Source organism: Sebastes fasciatus, chromosome 22 (assembly GCF_043250625.1).
Source record: "Sebastes fasciatus isolate fSebFas1 chromosome 22, fSebFas1.pri, whole genome shotgun sequence".
NCBI lineage: Eukaryota > Metazoa > Chordata > Actinopteri > Perciformes > Sebastidae > Sebastes > Sebastes fasciatus.
This window is the reverse complement of record NC_133816.1, coordinates 5,603,546-5,629,131: the sequence shown is the minus strand read 5'-3', so window position 1 is coordinate 5,629,131 and position 25,586 is coordinate 5,603,546. Positions and strand designations below refer to the sequence as shown.

At 41.1% G+C, this 25,586-nt stretch overlaps 1 protein-coding gene across 1 annotated transcript in view; it reads right to left on the bottom strand.

The window, feature by feature from the left end:
• LOC141761066 (solute carrier family 24 member 2) overlaps positions 1-13,759 on the bottom strand; it is a 51,140-nt gene extending 37,381 nt beyond the window's left edge. Inside the window, exons 1-2 of the mRNA XM_074624275.1 lie at positions 13,393-13,759; positions 11,133-12,213 (exon numbers count right to left, since the gene is read on the bottom strand). Of these exons, the coding sequence (XP_074480376.1) occupies positions 11,133-12,035 (903 nt within the window). The 5' untranslated portion in view covers positions 12,036-12,213; positions 13,393-13,759. The remainder of the gene's footprint in view (positions 1-11,132; positions 12,214-13,392) is intronic.
• Between the last annotated feature and the right edge of the window lie 11,827 nt (positions 13,760-25,586).

Below are 25,586 nucleotides of genomic sequence, written 5' to 3'. Positions count from 1 at the left end.
CAGTCACATTTACGGATGGGATAATATGCTGATGGAGCCCTTTCAGGTCACCTTGGTAAGCTTGAGTGGGGGGTGGGGTAGGGTTGAGGGGCATGCATCATTCGTCCATCAGTGATGGACATAAGAAGTGGTAACCCTCTCAGACAGGAACAGAGGAGGAGAGGCTTTCAGCAGATTCGCTGAGCACCGGAGCGTTTTCTAATTAGCTCATTAGAGACTTTCTGATTGCAATCACTTCCATTTTAAGAGTTTACTCTCTTAAATTTGGTTTAAAATTCTCTGTGATGTCAAGTCTGTGTGCAGCTGCGAGATCCACACACCAGCGCTCGCCCTGGATTCCACAAATTACGGGTATTACATGAGCCACAACTCTCGGAGCTGATGTAATGTTCAGCTGCTGCAGCTTAGCGAGGCTGATGTTGAGGGTCAAAAATCCCCCCAAGGAAGGAGTTTAGCGCGTAAGGCCCCGCCAGTCATTGGCCACCTCCGACCATATGCGCGTTTTTTCTGCTCGCTGGGTCGTGTGTGTCATTTCATACACCGGCGAGATAGGGATCTTGGTGTCCTTCACATGATGCTTTTACAGTGCAGTTACATTAGCTAATTCGACCCCGCTTTCAAAAATAGCCATTGATCGATAAGGCTTTCAGTTTCTTGCAAGCCTCGACGTTTCACCTTCAGGCTCTCCCTTGAAAGAAAAAAAAAAAAAAATCTCTGATTTCAAGTTTTCCAGAATTTCTTTGCATCAGGGGGACGGCATTACTAAACCTGGAAATACGTATGCCTTGACCTTCATGACCTTGAGCTACTGACTTAAACAGACAAGGGTCATACATGTGTGAAAATAATCCTTCATTCCAAAGACTATAGCAAAATAAAACGCATACCTATGGTCCCAAAAAAACACATCAGCTCATATCACATCTGGTGATCGGAATACCTGCTATAGTCTCCGGAGCTAAAATTACCCTACGGTCCAAACAATGGACAAATCAAACAGAAATGGCCTCCAATGAAGACAGCAGTAAGAGCTGGAACCAGAGCTGTTCAGACTGTCTAGGTCACATCAGAATACACTCTCATTAAGCATTAAAGAGTAACGGCTCAATGATCCGGGCCTATTGAGATCCACCCCTCTGCGCGGGCCATAAAATGTGGCGGCTTTGAACGATCCGGCAGTTCGTGTCTATACGCCAGTTCCCCAGCGCTGGATTAAGGTAGCCTCTTTGATCAGCTGCGTAACCTTTTTCAGGAAAACCACCCTTTACTTGCGGGAAGATTTGTCTTCTTCTCCTTGTTTCAGAGATACTTAAAGTGTGAAGAGCGCTATGAGGAGGAGTAGTTGTAATAATGGCGTGACTCATACGTGTCACCAAAGACTGAACAAAAATCTCAAATGAAGACTTAGCAACAAGGGTGTGATAGGCTTTTTAACGGCAGATCGCATTAAGCTTATTGCTGCATTGCAGACTCTGTTTTGAGCTATTCACAAGGTATTATGGGTAGCATTTGATGCCTAGAGCGATGGTGAAAATTGACACCACTACATTTCACATAAAAGCACCATCAGAAGGGGAAAGATTGAAGGTAAGGTTGAAAGAAAAGAAATGGAGTATAACATCACTAATATTTAAACGTGCTGAAGACCAGTGAGGTAGAGATGGTGCTGTCCATGGTGCTGCAACGAGAGACTGAAAATAAGCAGAAAGGCTGTGATGAGCTGCAGCTAGCTTGGCTTTACATTTACTCACTAAGTTTATGAACCTGGGATCTACTGCTGTGAAGAGCAGCAAGGATTAATCGATAATTAAATTAATTGCCAATTATTTTGATAATTGATTTTTTTTAAGAAAAAAAAAAGTAAAAATTCTCTGATTCCAGCTTCTTAAATGTGATTATTTTCTGGTTTCTTTACTCCTCTATGACGGTAGACTAAATATCTTTGAGTTGTGGACGAAACAAGACATTTGAAGACGTCATTTTGGGCTTTGGGAAACACTGATCAACATTTTTCACCATTTTCTGTCATTGTATAGACCAACTAACAACTAATCGATTAATCGAGAAAATACGATTAATCGACAATGAAAATAATCGTTAGTTGCAGCGCTGCGGCAGTGCTTTACCACCGGAATGATGCCAGAGAGATAAAGCTATCAATTTACACACGCTGCTGGTTGCAATAGACTTCACCCTTTTAAAACTTTGAAGCCAAACTGATACAGGCATAGCTTTGTGGAGCATGGCTGACATACAGAAACTAAATATTTGCCTTGTTCTCACCCCCTCTAAACTTAAATTCACCTACAGGATTTCGTCAAACAGCACAAACTTCATTATGTATTTTACACACAACCTGCATTGTCTAGAACACTACATTAAAGGAACTGTGTGTAGCATTTAGGGGGATCTCTATAATATTAATAAGTATGTTTCTTTAGCGTATAATCACCTGAAAATAAGAATCGTCAGGTAGCCGGCCCTAGTGCGCATACAGCAGTTAAAACTACTGGCTCTAGAGAGGGCCATTCACGTTTTCACGCCTGTTCTCCTACACACTGCACCTTTAAAGACTCGGGCAGGGCTGAAACTAGATATTATTTTCATTATTGATTAATCTGCAGATCATTTTCTTAACTAATCGCTAAATAAAACCAAGGAATTTTGCACTTTTTTAACTTAAACTTGATTATCAAAATTGTTTAATTGACTAGACTAAGTATGAATACACACTCAGAAGCATAAGGAAATTCAAAGCACTGTAGTACAGGCTGATGTGAAAACAGCAGCTTGATTCCATATGTGGTCTCATTAAGTGTGTCAAGTGAGAGTAGAATGGATGTGCACATTATATGAGAAGTAAAAGACGAAATGGAGATTTCTTTTTTTGCACATGAACTTGGAAGCCATCGATACCAGGGTGGAAGTACACCTTTCTTTTTGTTGTGTAAACATCTCTGAAGAGGACCGACTCACAATGGCTCTACTTTGCATGTATAATGATATTTTTAGGGGTAAAAACAACAAGCTTCATTGCTTTGTTTTTAAAGCAGACGACATCGTGCTTTTGATAATTACACAGACACTGGAATAAGTGACAGGGTGACCTTCTAACCATTCACAGCACCGAGGAGCCAGTGAAGAGCCACCGTCCACTCGGATAAGAATGGACCGGGAAGCCAAATAGTACAATAACCAATCGAGGATGACATAAAAAGCAGCCGTCAGCACCTGTGATGCAAATGAGAACTTCGCTTGCACGACTATTACCATTGAATGCAATTAAATTGAATTTGGACAAAAGCGGGGCGCCGGCGAGAGACGGCGACACTGCCAAGAGAGCTCGCAGAATAATTGTAGACAACAGAAGAGAGACGGTGAAAGAAGCAACTCTGGCTCAATAGCTTTCCTACAACCCGACTCTGTGTGTTTTGATTAGCCTGTCACTTTATTCTGAACGATACCTTTATCTCTATTGACTGGTCTAACTGCACAACAATACGGTAAAACCTCCAAAACAGGAAAACTAATTACTGGCTCTACAGTAGCGCTCCGCTCCCCTCCCCTCCCCTCCTTAGACAAGGAGCCACAGCTGGAACGGATGATAAAACTTGGACTCCTCATCGTCATGGTGAGATCAAAGTCGCAGGCTTTCTATTTTTATATTATTGGACTCTGGCTCTGTTGTCGCTGCCTGAGCTCAAGCGCCAAAATGATTCTGTATCTCCCCGGGAGTAGGTATATACTGTATGTGCATATACTGTACAACCTTAAAACTACGCCAATAACCGTATAAACAATGACAGCTCAGCTTAGCTTCTTTACAGTGCATCAAACCATCAATAAATCTATTTCCCTCCACTTTCTGACATGTTGAACTATACTTCTGTATTCACTGTAGAGTGCTTCTATTTTGTTGTTTCAGTAACCCACACAAGCTTTATCGACTTCTACCTATTTTTCATTCAGTTCAAACCAAGGTCACTCCTACTACTTTCCTTTTAAAGGATACAAACATGAATACTCTCACCGCATTCTCAGAAATACACAGTGCAAATCAAGGACAAGGGCACGTACCATTCAAATGATACTGCAAAAATAAATTACTTCACAGAAAATCACAGTAGCCATCAGTCTGTATATACCTACAAATACAGTAAAAGTGAGGTTAATGTTTCTGGTATTAGTTTTACTGTAAGCACAAATGGGTAATTCAATAGCATTTCCTAGAAATTAGCTTGACAACTGCTTTAAGTAAAATCCATTCAAGCCCAAAGGGGCCATCTGAAACGGATGCAGTTTATAATTTGGTAGGCGTTCAGCAGTGCACATCTGGATTTGGCTGAAAATTAGGTAGACATCCGTCATAATGGGAGATAATCCCATGAACGCGTCACACAGGCCTAAAAATAAACAGCTAGTGACGGAGTTCATGCAGTGCAGCCTGGTGTTACAGTGTATGAGGTGGGAGTTTGCTCGGCTTGGACTGGATACAAATTTTAAAAAGCTATATATATATATATATATATATATATATATATATAAATATAAATAAAAACAGCAGGTGTACAGCATCAGCACTGGTGCCCGAATGTCTAAAGTCACAGGGAGGAAACACAAACAGTCTGCTCCCTGCACAGAACCCGCTTTGTAAGTGATCTTTGAAGCGCATCCTGATGGAAGATCTCGCCTCTGTGACGCTATTTATAGCTTGGTAATACATCAGAGGTCGCACCTTCCATCTCAGCAGAACCAACATCTGCCTCGATACGCACTGGCTTATCCAACACTGACGGTAGCAGGCATCTAATATCGTGGTTGGGTGCAGAATCTTAACCTGGACTACAATTTTCAAGCTCCATTAATTGGAAAAAAAAGTATATTTTGCTCTTGTTTGATTCGCTTAAAATTACTTATTAATCACTTCATCCGCTCATTCTTACACGGACATCACACTCATATGGATTTAAACTATGAAATGTAGCTTAAATATACATTGAAAGATGCTATTTGCAGCAACCAGTTGTTTGTGATGTGATGTCAGATGCCGTCATTGTTAAAATGACAGAATGACTTCATTATCATAACTGACAACGTCTGACTTTTGGTGTGTCACGGTGATAGTAACAAGTAGAAGGGGGCTCCTCCGTCTTTCATAAAACCATAGTGCAACAAAGTGCAGGCTAATCTGATCTGCCGGAGCCAGTATTTTCAAAAGCAGCCGGTCAGTCCATCAGGCAAACAATGAGAGAGGCCACAAGATAACAAGATAAGGCAGGGCCGGCCTGGTGAGGTGGTCCTGAGGAGGGGGCGGGGGTGCATGTGATGAAAGACCCTACTAATGCCGTGTACAGCCAGAGCAAGCATGCACCTCTCCACCTCATGAATCTGACTTTATGCCATTTAAGGCCTAAACTGAGCTCTTTAAAAGGAGGTTTAGAAAGTGTAAAATAGCTATAAAAAGAAAAAGTGTTACAGATTGGAGAGGGAATTGCTACTTTTCTGACTCACTCAATGTGGAGTGTAGTCAAGATGCCAGCATTGATTGGCTTACTGGTCCGTTTTTTTGGGGGGGGGGGGTTGCACACAGAAAGAAAAAGAAAAGGGTTGGAGAAATAATTGCTTCAGTGGGACAACATCAGCATGCACAGCCAACCGTAGCACATACTGTTGCTTTTCCACTGAAAAATGGCTGAAGAGAAAACCTATATCCTCCATCTTGCACTGCCACAATCTTCCTAGCTCGTGAGGCAAAAGTAGGAGCCTCTAGCTCTATTGTGACCTTGAACTGTGTCTCTGCAGTGTGTGGGTGTGAGATGAAAAGGCATCGTGCGTTGTTGACCATACTAGTGGTCAGTAATCAGTCCTTTGTGCATGACCCCGAAGTCGTCTACCGTCCCGTTAAGTCTACTGACAACACCACCAGACTAAGAGGCTTAACTGTAAGATGAACATGCAACAATTAAGAGCAGTGATACAGTGAAACGATGCCGTCTTTGACCTATAACAACCGTTGTAGCTCACAAGGCCAACCGTGTAGTCACCCTTTGGCACTAATGCAGAGGGGAGACTGACATGACAGATGTGTCAGAATGACAGTAGCACGCTACATATACTGCAGTCAAGCACAACAGACGAACTAGAGACTCAAGAAATCTCATCAAGAGTGAGTATTTGAAGCTTCACAAATGTAGTATTTGTTGCAGGGATACTGCATTGGAAATATAAAAATCTGTATTTTTAAATAATGATAATTCCTCTGAACTAGCATTTGCCCATGTTATCTCGGGCTTCTGGGTGGTTTTAAATGAATGAAGGAAGGAAACAGTCATGTGTCAATCCCCAAAGACACATCCTGATTACAAACAGGCTTGTTAAAAGTAGATGAGAGCAGGGAAAATAAGCCGGGCTGCAGGGTTGCGTCTCATAGGAGGTAGAGTGGTGGCAGAGGTGGCAACCCAACTCGCCGGGCTAAGGCAGAGTGTTGTGAGATTAACCAGCAGCTAAGCACTCATTAGGTAAAGAAAGGTATTAGGCACCAATCAGGACACAAGTAATAGGGAAGTGCATCTGTTCCACATCTGTTGGGGTCAAAGGTGAACAGATGAAATCACATGTCACAACCGTACTGACACGTCTGAAGCAGGATTACATGACTTTATTTATTAAAATGAATTGATCATTTCTACCAATTTCGAGTTAAAGCTGATATTATCAATATTTTTATATTAACAATGAATCACATGACTATGTGTATGTAAAAGGGGTTGCTTATCGCCTGACTCCACTGTTCCCCTGAGTTTTAGCATCTTTCAGCTCATTATTTTGGTTATATGGCCCATAAACTTAATCATAAACTCCTTTATTACCGTTTGCATACTGGTTTTGGCTAGTTTATTAATTATTAATATTTCTTAATCCCTGACGATAGGCCTCAAGTTTATCGCCAAAAAACGAACTACAATAGATTAGTATTTTTACTGAATAGAGCTTGAACACACCATGACGTAACTCAAGCAACCTCCATTAACGTTAGCTGTTAGCTTCGTTATTTAGCCAAGCAGCTGCCCACCGGCTGCTAACAGCTAACAGCTAACGTTAACTTGCTCTCCTTATGCTGATTTCATCCCAGATTTGTTGTTCACAATGTGGCATTATCAGGGAAATTTTCTATAGTTCTTGGGATGACGGAAGAAAAAGCCATAAAAAACATCTGTATATGCTATTTGCCTAGCACTAATAGTTAGACAGACAAAGTTTGTGACTAGCTGGTGAACATAGTGGTGCATTTAACAGCTAAAGAGTCAGATATTTCTGTCATGAGATGGTGGAGAACAAAGCAGAGCTAATAGAAAAGTGAATATTGGACTTAAATTCATTAAGTGACCAGAAACACATCTTCAAATGAATGCTAATGTTGCTTCATGTCTGCTGAATGTGTAAATAAGCAAGCTGTTTGCTAACATCGCTAGATTAACTTAAAGGAGACATATGCTCATTTTCAGGTTGATATCTGTATTTTAGGTTTCTACTAGAACGTGTTTACATTCTTTAATATTCCAAAAATACATTATTTTTCTCATTTTGTCGGTCTGATTATACCTGTATTCACTCTCTGTCTGAGAGGATCCGATTTAGTGCCTGTCTCTTTAAGCCCCCCCCCCACCTGAAAAAGCCCAGTCCGCTCTGATTGGACAGTTTTTTCTAGACTGCCGCATCTGCGCTCGCTTCACAGCGTCACTGCAGCCGGGGACTCACTGTGTCAACACAGAGTTTATAGCGGCACTTCTACCAACGACGGTATAGTTGTGACATCACAATCTTACGACGGTTCTGACGGCTCGTTTTAAAGAAACAGTTTCTGAATATGGGATGGGTGCATTTCTCTGTGGATTGAGCATTTTCACATTTTTACAGTATTTATATAGCACCTAAACCTGCTTTATAATAAAAAAAGACATGAAAAATCCCACTTACTACAATATGGGACCTTTAAAAGGTGATAATATATCAATGTGGTGTTGACAGCTTGTTTCCGTTGGTCCCAAGTGGCCAAAAAATCAGTTAATGCTGGTTCAAGCATAATTTGTCAACTGTCATATTAAGAGGGAAAAAAAAGATCTTAGTTCTCAGCACAGTTTGGTGGCGTGTTTTTTAGCGTTGCAAGCAGAGTACATTTTGCTGAGGTTCTGCAACTTTGTGTCAAGTTGTCATCATCAGTGATACTAAGCGGTTACAGTAATAATGGATTTCATGAGGATTTAAAAACTGCAGGCACAACCAAGATTTACGAAAAGAGCGTGAAAGAATCCACATGCTGTCACTCCCCAAACTATGTGATGTGTTGAACTAACTTCCTCCCATCTGTCTAAAACTTAAAGTGCTGAAAGCAAAGGCCTTTTCATATTTTGCTGTAATTTCGAGCCAGTCTAAGTGCACGGCATTATGGAGCATTCATGGTTGTGCTAACTGGATTGAGAGATTATTGCAGATTACATTTGATGAGGATGACCATTGAACTGCGGTGAAACAATGGCTTTAAATAGACCTCGCGTCCACGCTGAGATGTGACAGTTTTGTTTGTGTCGTATTGATAATGTTGCACCTCATCTCTGGGCTAAAAAAGAATGACACCTCTGATCTGTCAAATGATCGAACAGCGAGTCGTCCTCTCACCATTTAACGCTCTGCCTGGGAGCTAAGGCATTACTTTTGAGAAAATGAGAGAAACAAAAGCCGGCTATTTTTATGTTACCGGGAGCGGAACAAGCAAGTTTCACAAAAGAAACTTAAAAAAAACAACGCAGTACAAGCAGTTTCTATAGTGAGATGAAAGGCAGCGGTCGCAGACGGTACAAAATTGACTGATGAATGCTAAATGCAGAACATCACACTGCTGTCCGATTGAATTGGACATGTTATTTATAGCATACATTGCTGATGGCCTACTGCCAATTACCAACACCCTTTTATCCTTAGGGTGACACCATAACACCACTCCTCGTTTGCTGTAATGTCACACACAACAGGGACATCCCAATATCATAATGCATGAAATAATCTCAGGGAAGCCCATTTTAATCAAGCGTTTAGTTCAAGGGCATGGCGTCAAATAACACCCTATTGTCCTTACAACGCAATACTTTACACCCGAACGGTGCTGTATGGAGGATTAAGGACACCTTGGAGCTCAGTCATGACAGTGAAATGATTAACTTGTAAAAAATAAATAAAAAGCTGCTCTCAGTTCATAGTTGTGAATGTCACTTAAAAATAGCACAAAAACAGACCCTTGATCATATTTTGCAGGACACTTGTCCTTGCTCTCCTGGTTCACTCTCTATTACTCATGTATGAATTTACACACACACACACGCACGTCTGCTAAATTGCCAATTAAATCTCAAAATAACACATGTGTCTTAAAATACACACGTCCCCAAAGTGTCAAAGCTTGATTAAAAAAAAAGGGTGTTTAGATGATTATATTCTAATAATATTTGTGCCTTTCTAGTTCTATTAACCCTGTAGACCCAGACTACACAATAAAAGAGGTTAACTCACTATATTTAGCAAAATAAAAGCTTTGTACTGTATTTTTGTATGTTTAATTCATTCATTCTATGTTGTGTGTTCAAAGCAGGGTGCTGAGAGGTGCAGCCGTGGGATTGTTACCCACAATGCAAGAGAGGGGAGGGGCTAAATCTGCTGTAAGCAGGAGATGAGACGTGATGGTGGGGTTTGATCGACTCATCTGTCTCGCACCATTTCATCCCCCAATCAAAAGTTGTTTTTCAATACACACACACACACACACACACACACACACACGGTTCTGTTGGCCCAAAGTACCCAGAATCCATTGCAGCTCAAGGTCACCTGAGTCTTCTCTGGCACTCCGCCTGTGCTACCTCAGTTCTCACTCTTTTCTTGCACAGAAGCCCTAAATCAAAGTGGCAGAATAGGAAATAACTATCTCCGTGTTGGCTTTTTAAATGGAGAGAGGCTTTAATTTGAGCATTTTGGTTTACAAATCAAATGGCGATGTCGGCTTCTTCGAGAGTTTTCCTCCCCCCAACATTGTGGAACCTGCCGTTTAAATATCCTTTATGTACTTAGAATAAATCCCGATTTAATTAAAGCTTTACAATGCAACTTTCACAAAATTTCATTTCCATCTCATGTCACAAAGAAATCTAAATCCGTCTGGATAATCTCTACACCGGTATCAAATTGCACTGCAGTGTCTTTTGCCCTCAAGTGTCATTGAGGGGGCGAATGTTATGTGAAGTAACGCAATGGTTTCTATGGGTTTTTTTTGTCTATGGATTCACTGTTTAGGCAAAAATTTAAATATTGCACTGAATGACTGTACATGAAGGAAGTCATCTGAGAGCAAATGTGGAGGAATGCACAGAACAAACACGACTACCGCAGCGACCCTGAAGCCATTTACTGCATGTGGTTTTCATGCTGTATGTGGTTTACATGTTTACGCAACTATTTAAATACAGTATTGTTGTGGGAAATCTTTTACTAGGAAAGCAAATAGCCATGGGATTTGTTTGTCAGACCGGGACACAATTTGTAGAGCTTAACCCAGAAATTACACATTTGACTGTGTTTTATTAATCCCACAGTGGAATACTGTATGCCAGCCCTGTGCAGCACCGCTCATGCATAATGGTCAGTTTAGTTGTTGAAAGTATACTGTTTCTGTTATTCCAAAGTAATGAACGTGTATGCCATAAGACAGTCTAATAAAACATATGTTTGACATCGCTTGCTGCATACCAAATGATCTAAAGACTGGGGGACATCTGTGAGACGCTGGTCTCGTTTGTAAATGCTCATTAGGGTTGATGAGAACAATAAAAAAAGATGCATGGAATTAAAAGCAGTAAGCCTGACTCCATTAAAATAACAAATGCATGATATGTGTAAAAGGATGAGTGTGTGTTCCCATGCCACAGGAGACAATGGAAGGTCATTTCTATCACCCAAAATACTAAAACTCATCACTGCACACCTACCGTAACTTCCTCATAGTCTGACATTTCATGTATTTTCAGAGGAAATGGTGGTGAAGGGGAGCGGGAGAAAAAGTGATATGGACCGAGAAACCAACTCACCTTGGGTTGCACTTCTACTTCTACCACTTGGTTCTTGTTCATGCAACTTTTGGCGAATCTCTCGACTGTGCTGTTGCACTTCATGAAGATCACGTAGGCGGCGTAGGCTGACAGCAGCGTGATACTTTCCCACACGGAGATGATGTTATCCAGGAAGAAGATGATGAGCATGATCAGGTCCAGGATGTAGAAGGAGACGTCGCGGAAGAGCGGCCACCACGTCAGGTTGAGGATCTCCCTGGAGAAGATGGCGCACATCCCGATCACGAAGAGGATGTTGAAGACGGCCGAGCCCACGATGGTCCCGATGCCCACGTTGCTGTGGGCGATGAAGACGCCGATGATGGAGGTGAAGAGCTCCGGGGCTGAGCCGCCCGCCGCCATGAAGGTGGCGCCCGCAACGTCGTCCGAGATGGTTAGCTTCTCCGTGATGACCGTCAGCGCTGGGACGAAGAACTCGTCGCACACTATGGCTAAGGCGATGAACATGTAGATCATGCCGAACATGTGGAGGCACACTGCTCCTTTGCGCCTCTCCTCGAGGGTGAAAAGGTCTGGCGGGTAAGCGCCATGGGTCTCGTTGCTATCTGCAGTAGATTTCATGGCTATTGGCATGTCGGCTGAGACATTAGGGTCCCTCTGGTGTTGGGTGAAAAGTAGAGTCCTGTGGGGGGCCGACTGGTGGAGACTCTCCTGGGGGAGCACCGGCTCACTGAAACCCCCCGAGCTCCAGGTCAAGGCACTGAAGGAGACGGCACTTATGGCCACCAGGCTGAGAGCGAACCCCAAGATTCGCACCGGCCTCAGTTTTTTTCGCAGACACCGGTGGGCCTGCCGCTTACAGGCAGCGCCCGACGCGGGCCTTCTCTCTAGCGAATCCATGCAGGGTCGATCTGAACCCATGGTCTGTGCAGCTCGTCGGCGTCCTCACTCTCGATGGCTGGGTAGGAAGAGGGGAGAGCGGGGAGCAGGTTTTTACCGGAGACGGTGCATGGCGTTGTCTTCGGTTTTCAAATGAGTTGAAAGGATTGTAGGTGCTTTCCGGGGTCTGGTTTGCCCAATGATGTCTTCATATTAGCCTCTGCTGGACAAGGTCAACAGAATGAAGGAAATTCATTAATGAACCAGGAGAGAAACTGTAAAAATGAACATCAAAATACAATCAAATTCAAAAGGCTGTTTGGATATTGAGCAAATAATGTTTAATTTAAAGATTATGTTTAAATAGTGGGATGCTACAAAGTTAAACAAGACAGAGAACTAAACAATTAGTTGATTAATTGATTACTTAATCATCGGAAAGTTCATCTTTGGTCTCTATCATGTAAAACATTTGATTAATAGAGATTCTCAAATCTCTTTTTTATATCACATTGTAAACAGAATAACTGGTATTGTGTGATGGACAATACATTAATAATAATGAATGGAATAAACAATGGCTACATTAACTAATGACAAATCAGGATTAATGCTCCTGACCACTGCCCAAAAAAAGCTACTTATTAGGAAAGTAAAATCAAACAGAAAATCCCCAGTTACAATGTTATGCAGTGAGGTACTCAGCTTATTAAAACGCACATCTAATGCATATCTTCAGTCTTTAAAATCATCCTGTCCCTCTCACTGCACGCTGAAATAAATCTCTAGAATTAAAACAAAGTATATGTTTGGGAAAAATACATTTTACAACAAGTTTGAATATTTCCGTGTAATTTAAATGAGGCTGTGGTCATTATGTGGCTTCAGTACACATTAAGTGTATTTTTCATACAATAATTCACACATTTCAACAAATTCAAACCGCAAACAGAAACAGAAAAACTTCAATGTGCTGATGACACTGATGTTTTTTAACTATCTCAGTTTTTAATTGTGCCAACTTGCTGGTGAAACCTGCTGTTTTTTTTTTACCTGGTGGGAAAATATCACGAGACGTGTGAAGGCCGACGGTTTAACGGACATCACTTGGCTGCAGTCAGTAAAACGGTAAAGGCTATATGACGCTGCTCAGGTAAAAACACACAAACACATCCATGTCCTGTTTGACTTTCCAATGCATGCATGCTGCCTTTTAAAATCAGAAAGGCTTTGTCTGAGATATGGCAGCAGTTGCACTGACAACTCTTTCTCCCTGTCTCTCTTGCCCTTCAATAAAGCCTTCGCCCTTTCAGCCTGGAGCATCTTCTCCGACCGCAACACTAGTTTCCATGACGCGCGGAGAGGAGAGGAGAGGCTGCAGACGGCGGCGGTGTCTTACCTTGGACAGAGGCGAGAAAACAGCAGCAGAGCAGCAGGTTGGAATTAAAATCCTCTCCGGTGCCCTCTTTGCTCTCATTGAGCAAAAAAAATGTGACCGGTCTCCGCTCTCCGACGACAGAGGAGGAGCTTTTGGAGGAGAGAAAATGCTTTTCCAACTGCGCGCAGCTCTCTCTCTCTCTCTCTCTCTCTCACAGCAGCAGCAGCAGCATCCCTCCAGTCTGGGATGTCGACAAATACCTTGCTAATGAAGCAGCGTATTGTGCTGGGCTGGGCTGGACCACGTGAACCGCTTGGTGTGTTAATAAAGGCAGGTATAAGCGGCAGACAGCGCAGCCTCCACTGCTTCGCCTCACAACGGTGGTGGGGGTTGCATTTTGAGGGAGGAGGAGTTGCCGTGGTTACAACAGCAACGGCTGTAATTCCACTTCTTATTATTATCATCATTCCTCTGAAGATGGAACAGGTGTATGCGCTTCAGCTCAGTAGCATGTTTTTGTGTAGGTCATTTCAAGGTTATATGCTAAAGGGTGGAGCCCTTTCTCAAAGACAACACGTGCAACCTATAAGGTGCAGCATCATTGATTTTTTTCCCCCCACATACCAATTATTCGTCTTCTCACTCAAGACAGAGTAGGCTATAATATTTCATTTTAAAGGAGTTTTTGTTTTCTTGCCATGAGTTTCATAAGAGGATTGATACCACTGTGATATCTGTATGTTTGATATGAAGCTGTAGACAGCAGCAGCTCTCTACCAGCACTTCAAAAGTTCACTTATTATAAAGTTCACTAATTATTACTATTTTATTTATCCCGTTAAAAAAAAGAAGTGTTAAAATGACAATTTCTGGGTTTGGAAGGGTTGTGTGAGGGACTATTTCTTGGTCGGGTGCAGTGACTTTCTTGAGTCTACCTCTTTACGGAGAGTCTATTTGCACCTGGGTGAGAATAGTCACACTGCAGATATTCAGATATTTACATCTGGCTAAGTTGCATGTGCTACGTAATTTAACAATAGTAGGCGTAGAAGTAGAATAATAGTATAAAGAGCAGCAAAATTTGTGCAAGGATTAAGTTGTGGTGGACTATTGGGTCAAACTCAGGACTATCACCCAGGAGGCCAGTGATCAAGTTCTATTAGATGCCTATTTTTATACTTATTTTATACTTAGAGGTTTTTTTTAATTATTATTTTCAGTTTTCAGTCACAGTTTGGTTAGGTTTAGGCAACAAAACTACTTGGTTAGGTTTAGGAACAATATACATAGGTTACAGTTCATATCATACATTACATATACTTTATCTAATGTGTGCCGGGGTTTGGGCGCAAACAGCATTGAACGGACACCTGGGTGCTAATAGCGTCTGCCTTTTATTTATGCACTTCAGTTTTTGTACAGATTAGACTGACAAGATACAACGTGTTAATTTGTGAGCTTTAGAGGTGGTACAGGTGGATTTTGTCATCAGTTTCCAGTCTTTATGCAAAGCTAAGCTAGGCGGCTTGCTCCAGCTTCACATTGAATGAACAGATGTAAGAGTGGTATCGATCCTCTTATCTAACTCTAGGCAGTTCCAAAAAATTTCTTTAATATCTTGTTTGTTTGTTTCCAATACCAATTGGGAGAGTAACCATTAAAGGTGCAGTGCATAATCTTCTGTGTGCCAAGTGTGTAGGAGAACTACGGTGGCCAATGAGAAAACATGAAAATGTGAATGGCCCTATCTAGAGCCAGTGTTCGGTTTGTCCGTTCTGGGCGGCCGGCTCCGTGAAAACAACCCGCTCCATATATGTAGCTATAAACGGCTCATTCTAAGATAACGAAAACACAAAGATTCTTATTTTCAGGTGATTACACACTAAAGAAAACATATTTCATATTCCATAATAGTTCGCTCTAAATGCTACACACTGTTCCTTTAAAAAAGGTCACGCATGCTTTATGTGCCAGTTTGCTTCATTTTGAATATGTCAACCAATACCAAGCCTTCATCTGACATAACCATCATCCCTACGGGCCCCCCGGGTCGCCATGTTTCCCCCTTGTGTCAAATAAAGCCACCCAACCACTTAGCATTAGTCGACAGGCCAAACCCTGTTGGACAGACGCAGACACGCAATCTCCACACAGTGTGACAAAGTACGTGTGACACTAATGGCCTGGTGCTGTATAATAAATCATGATTCACTGACCTCATTGATTGCCCCCTCTCCTCTGCTCTCATGTCCTCCCCACTGTAGCCGCCTCTTGTTACCTAACAGGAAACACAGAGGCCGACAGCATTGACTTGAGTTACCTCAGATTATTAATAGTCAGATGTTTTTTGAAGACTCTCCGTTAGGGTTCATATTGGTCCACATTTTTCAAGATAAATTAGCTGATTTGGCAGTACTTGGTATAAAAAAAAGCTTTGAATGTCCTCTGTTATGTACTTGAATAATACATATTTGAAATAGATTCCTCTGTAATTATTATCAAAAAGTTTTAAACTATATTTTTTTTACCGGACACGTGAGGGTAGTAGCAAACTTCTTGTCTAGCTAAGTCTCGACAAGAAATGTCTCCAACAATGTCGAACTATTCCTCTAACCATGAAGATTTAACCTCCATTGTGTAACTTCAATCATACTTCCCTCTCACAGGACCGGCAAGTGAAATGCTGTCACACTCCAAAGCCCAGCAGACAACTCATACTGATTGAGTTTGATTGCCTAACTACGTCCTATCGCCACTGGGCATCCTCGCCAACCAGTCCCAAGTATTGTACTGTCCTGTCAAGCTGATTAAAATGAGGATTTGATTGGCCAATGGACACATAAGTAGGGTACATCATCGATCAGATGGCTGAGATGATAAGATTATAAGGGTTGTCAGAGCAGGGGTTTTGTCATTGAACCAACTGTCGATTTTGAGAATTAAGGGCCATTCCACCGATTTCACCAATGAAGTTCAGTCTACTCGTCATGAGCAGTTCTACTGTGAAAACAGTTGTATAATGTCTTCTGTGGCTCTGGAGGGAGCTTTATAAAGTTGGAAAAAATAACCCTACTGATGTCGCAGTGATGACATCATCTCAGCTTGGGCTTTAGACTTGAAATATTTAACAGAAAGCCTGTTTTATGAACTTAAGGTGTGGGGTCTGAAATAAGTGAGAGTTTAGAGAGCAGAAGTGTCTAGTTACAGTTAGGAGCCCAAACTAAAAGGCCTCTGCTGCTTCTAAATTGACCGCTTTTTTAAAGGTCACCAAACTTTATAGAAGTACAATAATAAACCCCTGGAGCACTCCTTTATACTAGAGCTGCAATGAAAAGAAATTTAATCTCCAACTATTTTGATAATCTATTAATCGTTTAGGTCATTTTTTGAGCAAAAATATTTTGATGGTTCCAGGTTTTCAAATGTAAGATTATGCTGCTTTTCTTAGTCTTACTTATTCTAGTAAACTGAATATTTTGGGGGGGTTTGGACTGCTGGTCAGACAAAACAAGACATGCAATGATGTCACCGCAGGTTCCAGGCATAGACTGTGTATAAGAAGTGGATGTAGTCACTGTGACGTCACCCACTGGTTTATGGACTGCCGTTTTGAAGCCTTGAGTTTGGTTTTTGGCCGCCGTCATCTTGTTTTTTTGCAACCAGAAGTGATACGAGAGGGTGGAGCTAAATACAACAAAACGCTGAATAAGACGACCAAAATGTTTCAATTAACTTTCATGAACTGAAAACACACTGTGAAAGGGTTAAAGTAGTAAGACGAAAATTCGGACAACTCCCATACCGGACAACGCCGTGGTAGTGACCTGTCAATCACAAGGTAGCCCCACCCTAAAGCATCCCCTGCTTTATGGTCTATTTGACTCTAAATGGGACCATAATTTACTAAATGAACATCATGCTGTATTGAAGAAGACTTGAAACTAGAGATTGAGACCATAAACATGTTTACAATGTTTACTGAGGTAATAAATTAAGTAAAAAGTAGACTAATTTTCTTGTAGACAGACTTCTTTTTGCAACCAGAGGAGTCGCCTCTTGCTGGATATTAGAAAGAATCCAAGTTTAAGGCACTACTGCATTGGCTTCACTTTTCAGACCCGGAGGTTGCCTACTGGTTCCAGGTTAGTTTGATGTTTTATAAACCAAATGAATAATAGATTATTAGAAAAATAATACTCAGATTAGTCGATAATAAAAATAATCGTAGCAACACTTAATATTCATATGAATTTTACGTTTTGAGCTAAAGACTGAAGATGAAATGCCAACTTAATAAGCTTTTTATCTTATTGGAGTAACAGAAAAAAAATTGCATAAGTCAAAGTTGGAATTAATTTCAGATGTGTTGACCTTGTGGATCTTGGCATCAGGGAAATGTGATAGTAAATCAAAGAAGTGTAATACTGACTGTACAGCACGCACGGGCTGTCACAATAGCTGATCCATTTGTTTCAAATGATACGTTTAGCTGTATGAGCACATGCATTTGATCAGTACACATCATCATTATAAAATGCACTCTGAGCCTGTGACCCCAGCTCTTCAAATCAGATCTGCCAATATTTTTGCCTATCAAATGAGATCCCATCCAGGACCTTGTCAGCTCTTTTTTAACAATGGCCCCCAGTGCACACGCAGCCTCTCCTCCACACCACCGCACCGACCGCTCCTGATCTGGCTGCATTTCCTGCATAAAAGTGATGACTGGTCGCGGGTCATGTGGGTTGTATTGGGGAGGAAGGGGTTTTGGAGGGGTGATGCGTTGTTTTGATTTGTCTGAAATCTGTCCTGTGACAAAAACAACAGAAATTTCCATGCTGGCCCTGCCCCCCACCCGGCCCACCCTCGCTTTGGCCCGGCAGCTAAATCCGAGCCTTTGTGTCCCACATAGTTGTATGGATTTGTCAGCAATGGGGCAGGGGCGGTGGGGGGTAGATAGGGTGATGATAACCAAGCAAGTTTTTCCGGTGAAGAGGGAAGGACAATTGACTGAAGCAAGGTATTGAATTAGCTCTATTAAACAATTCATTTTTGTTAATGACTAACGCCTAAAGCTGTTTGGTCCTGATGAGGAAAGCAGTGAAATTGGAGAGTCCCAAGATAAGCTTTTTCTAAGAGACTTGCTCCGGATTAGATGTTGAAAGCCTCATATTAGCAACCCCCCCCCCCCCTACCCCCCCAGCACCCTCCCCACCACCACCACCACCAGCAGCACAAGTCTGTACAAAGAGGCTTGGACAGACCACCTGCCCCTTAGGAAAATGCGGTCAGCAAAACAAAATGGGCACAGGCACCAATGGGATGCTCAGATAGTAAATAGCGAATCAATGAGGCTCTTAAAACAGCTGAGTAAATGTATTCCAAAAGACAAATGGTCTGCCTCGGAGTTATTACAACACAAAAGCAAGATTGTTCAAAGATAAAGTGGGAGAGACCATTTGAGCTGAAAATCAGGGGTGGATGGGAATATTCATTTTAGCAGCAGTAGCTCTAGAGATTAATGAATTGATAATCCACAGGCAGGTCTGATCACTAAGTGCTGGAGCTGATTAGATACGAGCCCACTGTGTCAAAGTGAGACCCTACTTTTACTGGTGGTCCGTGTAAACACATATCATCCAGGATTTTAGAAATACTCAAGTCTAATCAGCTGCTCCAAACCCAGATAATTTTGAAGAGAAATGTTACATATTATGTTACTCTGGATAAGTCCCCATGTTTGAATCATTTAACTGTTCGACTGTAGTTTTTTTTGTGAAATGTTAATTGCATTTATTGTTTTGGAATACTGTTGTAAACAGAGTCTCACTTTGTGATGGTCTAAAAGTTTCCTTCTAACAACTTTACAGCCATGTTAGGCCGTACTACAGTGGTGCTTTAAGCTAAATGCTATCAGCTTGCTTACATGCGCACAATGACAAGGCCAGCCTGCTGACATTTGGCAGGTATTATGTTTACCTTGTTGACAATTTTAATTAAGCCTATTAGTATGCTGACATTTGCTAATTAGCACTTAAAGGTCCAGTATGTAGGATCTGGTGATAGATATGTAGCTGTGACGTGAGGTGATTGCAACCAACTGAAGCCTCTTCCGTGTGCCAAGCGTGTTGGAGAGCTACAGTGGCTGACGCAAAAACGTGAATGTCCCTCTCTAGAGCCAGCCGGAGCAGAGCCAGAGCTTAGAGTGTGTGTGTGTACGTGGGAAGCGAGTGGTGAAGCAAGAAAGAGAAAGCGGCGGCGGCGGCGGTAGCATGTAGCGTTATCGACTGCGGCCCAAGCAGGAAAAGTTAACAGTTTTTGGTTTGTCCGTTCTGGGCTACTGTTGAAACCTGGCGTACTCCGTGAAGAGGACCCGCTCCCTATGTAGATATAAACGTCTCATTCACTCTTTAACACAAAGTAGCCGCGGCTGATGGGAATGTCATTAGATCTGCCGGCATTTGGTCATAAACCAAAAGAATTGGACAAACTGAAATGTGGAGATATGAAATTTTGACTTGATGATGGCGCAATATGAAGAGTCAGGGGATCCCCAAAGTTATTACAATTCATCCTGAAGGGAACATAAACGTTTGTACCAAATTTCATGTCAATCTATCCAATCTTTCAATAAAAAATTGTCAATCTCATGTTGGCGCTAGAGAAAACGCTATAGGGCATCACCAAAGTAATTTGGATTTATCCTCCGAGGACCTTGACTGCCTGTAGCTACACAATTTAAATGGCAATGCATCCAGTAGTTGATGAGATATTTCAGTCTGAACCAAAGTGGTGGACTGAGTGAACCACGCCGCTAGCATGGCTAAAAAAACCACTATGTGCAACTTTAAATTATGGATTAACTGCACTTCATGTCTCCATTTACCATTTACCAATCCAAATTTAAACAGAAGAAAATTAATATTTTTCCTTCAACTGCTTACAGGTAAAGAAACGGGACGGAGGACTCGACTTTAATCAGTTGAAGAGAGAAGGTACTGGTGTATTCAAGCCAGGATAGGTTTGAGTGTACTGGATGCAAGGTTAGCCTGGACGCTAAACTTGGAATGATTAAAAACGTCATTGCTCGCATGCCTTTAGTCAACAGTACACACTGAAAAATCTACAGAAACTACAGGATAAAACACTCCACATCAACATTTTACATTAGACTGTTAAACTACATTTTGTATTAAAGTAGAATACATTATCTTAAGTAGATTTCTCTGCTGAGGTCATGAGCTTAGCTGGTAAAATCCAATCAATCTTTGCCTTTTGCGACCTTACAGCATTTAACCATTGCAGGCCAATGCTATACGGAAGGACAAACAGGACAAAAGAGTCGTATTGATCTGCTCGCTCCATCCTTCATTTCACATTACTAAAAGCATGGGGGGGACAGCATGTGCAGTGTCGCCCTATGACCTTTAGTAGCTGAATATGGCGTTTAATATTTCATGGCTTTACATCCACGAGGTGTGGCCACAAAGCAATGATCAGTTTGTTTTGGCGAATACATGTGAAGGTTCAAGCGAACAACGACCTGACACTGGACTGGAGCACATTTTCTTTGGTTGTTATCTGTCATTGAGAAGTCTGATATGAAGGAGGACAGCATTGATACAGGATGTGTGCTGCATTATAAGGTTAATCCTTGTGTCAACAGCCACACAGCTGGGCTGACCTGCTGGGTTGCAGGGATGACGTTTTCGGGGTGGGGGAGTTGAAAAAGCAACGCTGCCAGTCTGGTTACGACGAAGTAGTGAGCTTGGGCAAAAAACAGATAACTGGGAGAAAAAAATAAATAAAAAAAAGTCGAAAAATGTTTCATGCTCTGATGTCATTAGGAAGGCGAAAGCAGAGCTGTAATCCTATTTTAATCGCAGTGGATTTATTAAACAGGAGCAGCAGGTTTAAATCTCAGCAGATTACACAGAAGGCCCAAGGAGATGTGGAGAGGGGGGTCGGAGAGGCTTGCATAATCAAGTGCACTTAAGTTGATATGGTTCATATTTGAGAACCGATTGAGAGGGAGGGGTCACAGGCGTCAGGGGACTCCTCCGAATGTGAGGAGCAAAGTCAGATGGCTAAATAAACTTTTTAAAGTATCTAACCATCATGAATTTATTGATATTTTGCTGGATGAAGATCTAAATTAAATATTCCATTGAGATGTCTTAGAATAATTACTTCTGACAAGATTAAGACAGACTGCCTGCAGATGTTACTAATTATTTGGACTTGTGTGTGTGTGTGTGTGTGTGTGTGTGTGCCTAAGTGTCCCTTGGAGTCGACGCAAATCTCCTTGGCACCCTTTGTAAAAGATTCTCCTGGAGAACGGGTTAATCCCAGGTCGCGTCACATCTGGACTTAATCAAATCAATCCCTAAACAGAACATGTAGAACAAGCTTCGACCTCTAGAGGTTAGCAGTAATAAAACGTTTCCTATCAAAAAAACAATGAGCGTATGGGGATGTTTGATATTAATGCTTGTCACACATTCACACAAAATATCTTAGAAAAATTATCAAATTTTCCTGCTCATGTGTGTAACTCAACATGAGGGACTTTACCTCAAAATGCTATAACAACACATGGGAACTGAGAATAAATGCGCCTCTCTCACATACAGTATACTCTAGAGCAGTGATTCCCAAAGACTGGGTTGGGACCCACAGGTGGGTCGCAGGAGGTTTTATTAGGGTCGCCAAATCAATTTGTAGAATTTTTTCTATCGTCTTTAATTCAAGATTTGTATCTGCAGTACACCTTTGAGCCACAAGGGAGCCTGAATGTTTGTATTGTTGGCTGGACCGCAGAGGGCCAGCCCTAAAAACGCTAATGTCTGTCATTGAGTGACTGACTGACTGAGTGATGAAATTACGCGATTGGTCGGTCGAGTGTCATAAGAGAGTTCCCTCATCGGCGGTTGCTCTTTCAAAATAAAAAAGAGGGGGACAGTCCGTTATGCAACTGAGCCCGTCCAGCGCGACGCGTCCGGCTCACGAAATTTGGACCAAGCTGTCAAACTAGGTGATCTAGTTCTAAAATGAAAGTACATCCAGCAGTGGCATGGCCTATTTCTCGCTTAAAATGTTTTCAGAAGTAGATTTTGGTGGATCATTTAAGAAAGTTTACTACCAGGCTGCCATGTTGTTTCCTGTTTGAACCAACAAGCAGAAAACCAGGGACCAATCAGGTGCATTTCATGATAGGGTACGTCACCGCTTGAACGACCAGTTGGATTTAACATTATAGACATGACCACTGACTATTTGTATAACAATTTAACTCACAGACTGACCATACATGGTACGGCCATACTCGGTTTTGACTGAGTCTTGTTCTAATTAACCTACTTATAACATTGAATCTAATATGAAAAGCTAGCGTACATTCTGTTTTTTGTTTTTGTTTTTTTTACTGATGAAAGGAAAGAGCCTGTTAACTCCTCCTAAATGTATTAATTTGGTCTCATTTATAAAGTGTTTAGCACGTGTTTGTTTTCTATAGCACGTGCATAAAATGAAGTTGTGATTTATCAAACTTAAATCTCTTCGAAATGGCTGGTTTATCTATTAAAGATAATATAAGATGATGTGGAAATGGCAGTAAAAATAGTCAGGACGTTCACATGTTTTTGTTCTTCTCACGATTTAGAGAAGAATATTGTGAATTGGGTCGTGATGGTTTGTCATATTTAAAAAGTGGGTCCCCAGAAAAAAATTTGGGAAACACTGGGTGTCTCTCACAGACGAAAAATTTGAATATTGTACCCGACTGCCCCAAGTAAACGTACCAATTGTAAGAGACTGGAGACAACATATTTACTGTACGTATCTAAATTCATTAGATTGTAAAACAACATTCCCAGGTGTACCGATTAATCTACTAACAACAGTGCACAATAATGAACTTGTCACTGTCAAGAACCAGTTCCAGCCCATATGGAGTTCAGACTAAGTTAAGCATAAAAGCAGACAGTTAGTTTCATGCACTTAAAACGGATGCAGAACGTGCCAGCGCACCGTACAGAGCCCTGTGTTGTCACTGAACTTTGCCTTTGCCAAATGCTTCGTCTCAAAAGGATGCCAAGCTCACCATCTGTTGGCTGAGCTTGGCAAATGTCTGTTTGTGACACAGCACCTCTTTGATAGGGAGCCATTTTGAGCTATTTCTCTCATTTTTAGAGCGACGGTGTGTGCTGCAGATTATAGTACCTGGATATTAGTTAACAGTGGGCATGTACTTCTTGTTTTGCAAAGAAATGTTAAATATATTAAAAGGACTTTATGAAGATTATTAAAGCGGGATCGGTTGGACAGTTTTTAAAAAATAGAAGCATTATTGCAACAATTTTGACACTTTTTAGTCTCTTAAAAGTCTCTTCAAAAAAATGACTTTTGATAAAGCAGTTTGTAAAAAAACTAAATATAGCCTTGGTCTTTTTGAGATATTGAAGAATGAACATTTTTTTTGCAAAATTCAATTTAGAAGAATGTTTAAAATGTTTGTGACACTTTAAACAAGTCATTGGCTGTACTGTACTAGATCATATTAGGCTAAACCGAAAGGAAAATATTTCCTATTAGTCTGTAACTTCTGACCACCATTGATTTTGTTTGCATATAATTCATCAATACTGGGCTGTTAGGGCTGTTTACATTGACACTTAATAGAGGCCACCTTGTCAAACACAGTTCAACAAAGATTCTTTAGAAAAGTCATAATTCTATGAGCTCCTATTTTGATAATATAATACGTTTATGTTAAAGGGACTTTTCTGAAACTAACTTTGTGTCTACAGACAGATGAAAGGCCCCTCACAAGTTAAATTAAGAAACAAAACAGAAAACGTTTCCAGGATTATGTTTACAATTACAGAGAATTAGCATGGGCATTTGCATAGTATGTATTAGACTATACTTGGATATTTGCATCCCGATCAGGGACAGACTTCCCAATGCCTCCTTAACCAGTCAGATATCTTCAACTAGCATAGCACTGCTGCCATCTGCTGTACAATCCATGCATTGGATTTACATTGCAAATACCCCTTTTGGTTTACAGTCACTTACATTGCTCCTCGGTTAAAGTTCCCATTGAGGATTTGGAGGAATACACTTTTGATAGGCTTTTTTTCATAGTGAACATTTCGACTTGTCAAGCAGGAAAAACACAGGTGCAGCTAACCACATTAATTAGGGTTCAGGTGTGCCAGCCAGCAGGCAAGTGAGTACAACACCATTGTTAACATTATTGGTTACACCTGTGCTTTTCCTGTTAGGACATGTCAAAAATAAACTGTGAAAGGGCTTTAAGGTTTAAAATCAAGAGGTCTTCGACACAGCCTCTCAGCCAAGAGTGTTTCTTTGAGAATTTTTGGATATATTGAAACCGTTTGCAAAAGTGAATGGTGTAAATGTGTCAACTGGTCGACCCCTTCTCTTCTTGTTTATCCCAGAACCTGAGTTAGATGTATCATTGCCTGAATTATTAAGATATTATTAAGAGACCACGTTCATAGTAGATTGGGTATGTGTTATCTATGATATTTAGGTTTTATTTCGTCTTTTAATATTTTTTTTATAACCATTCATGCCATATTTGTTAGTTTTTATAGCCTACCGTAAAAACGGGGTGTTTAATTTGTTGCAGCCCATTCCAAGTTATTTCAAAATAGATACTCCTTTCCGATCTATTTACTATTATTATTGTTATTTCTTTTATCTATCTATTTATTTATTTATTTAATTTTCCCTTCTTTGGGATTATTAAATGTAATTCCATGTGTACATTACCAAACTTTCCGTGTGTACCACATTATCTCCATCACTACAAAGAGGAACAGGGGGGGTTAGGAAATACGGGTCTAGGATAACACTGTTTCAAACATGTAAAACACTGATTTCTTTATAGCTGTACTGCTTCATTGTACTTTTTGTGCCAATAAAAAATGTTAATATACAAAAAAAATTCCATTAACATCAGTTTCAATCTAACAAGCACATCATTACACATCTTATAATTTGTTTCATACATCTGTATGTGTAGTAAAAAGGAAACACCAGCAGGGAGCAGAATAACCCATATATCACTCTTGAAATAGTCGGGGGAACTTTAAACATGTGACACCCGCCTTGCTCCTTCCTCTTCCGGTTCCGGCAATAGCAGGTATGGCGGCTCCTCTGCTTTACTCTGTAACATTATGACT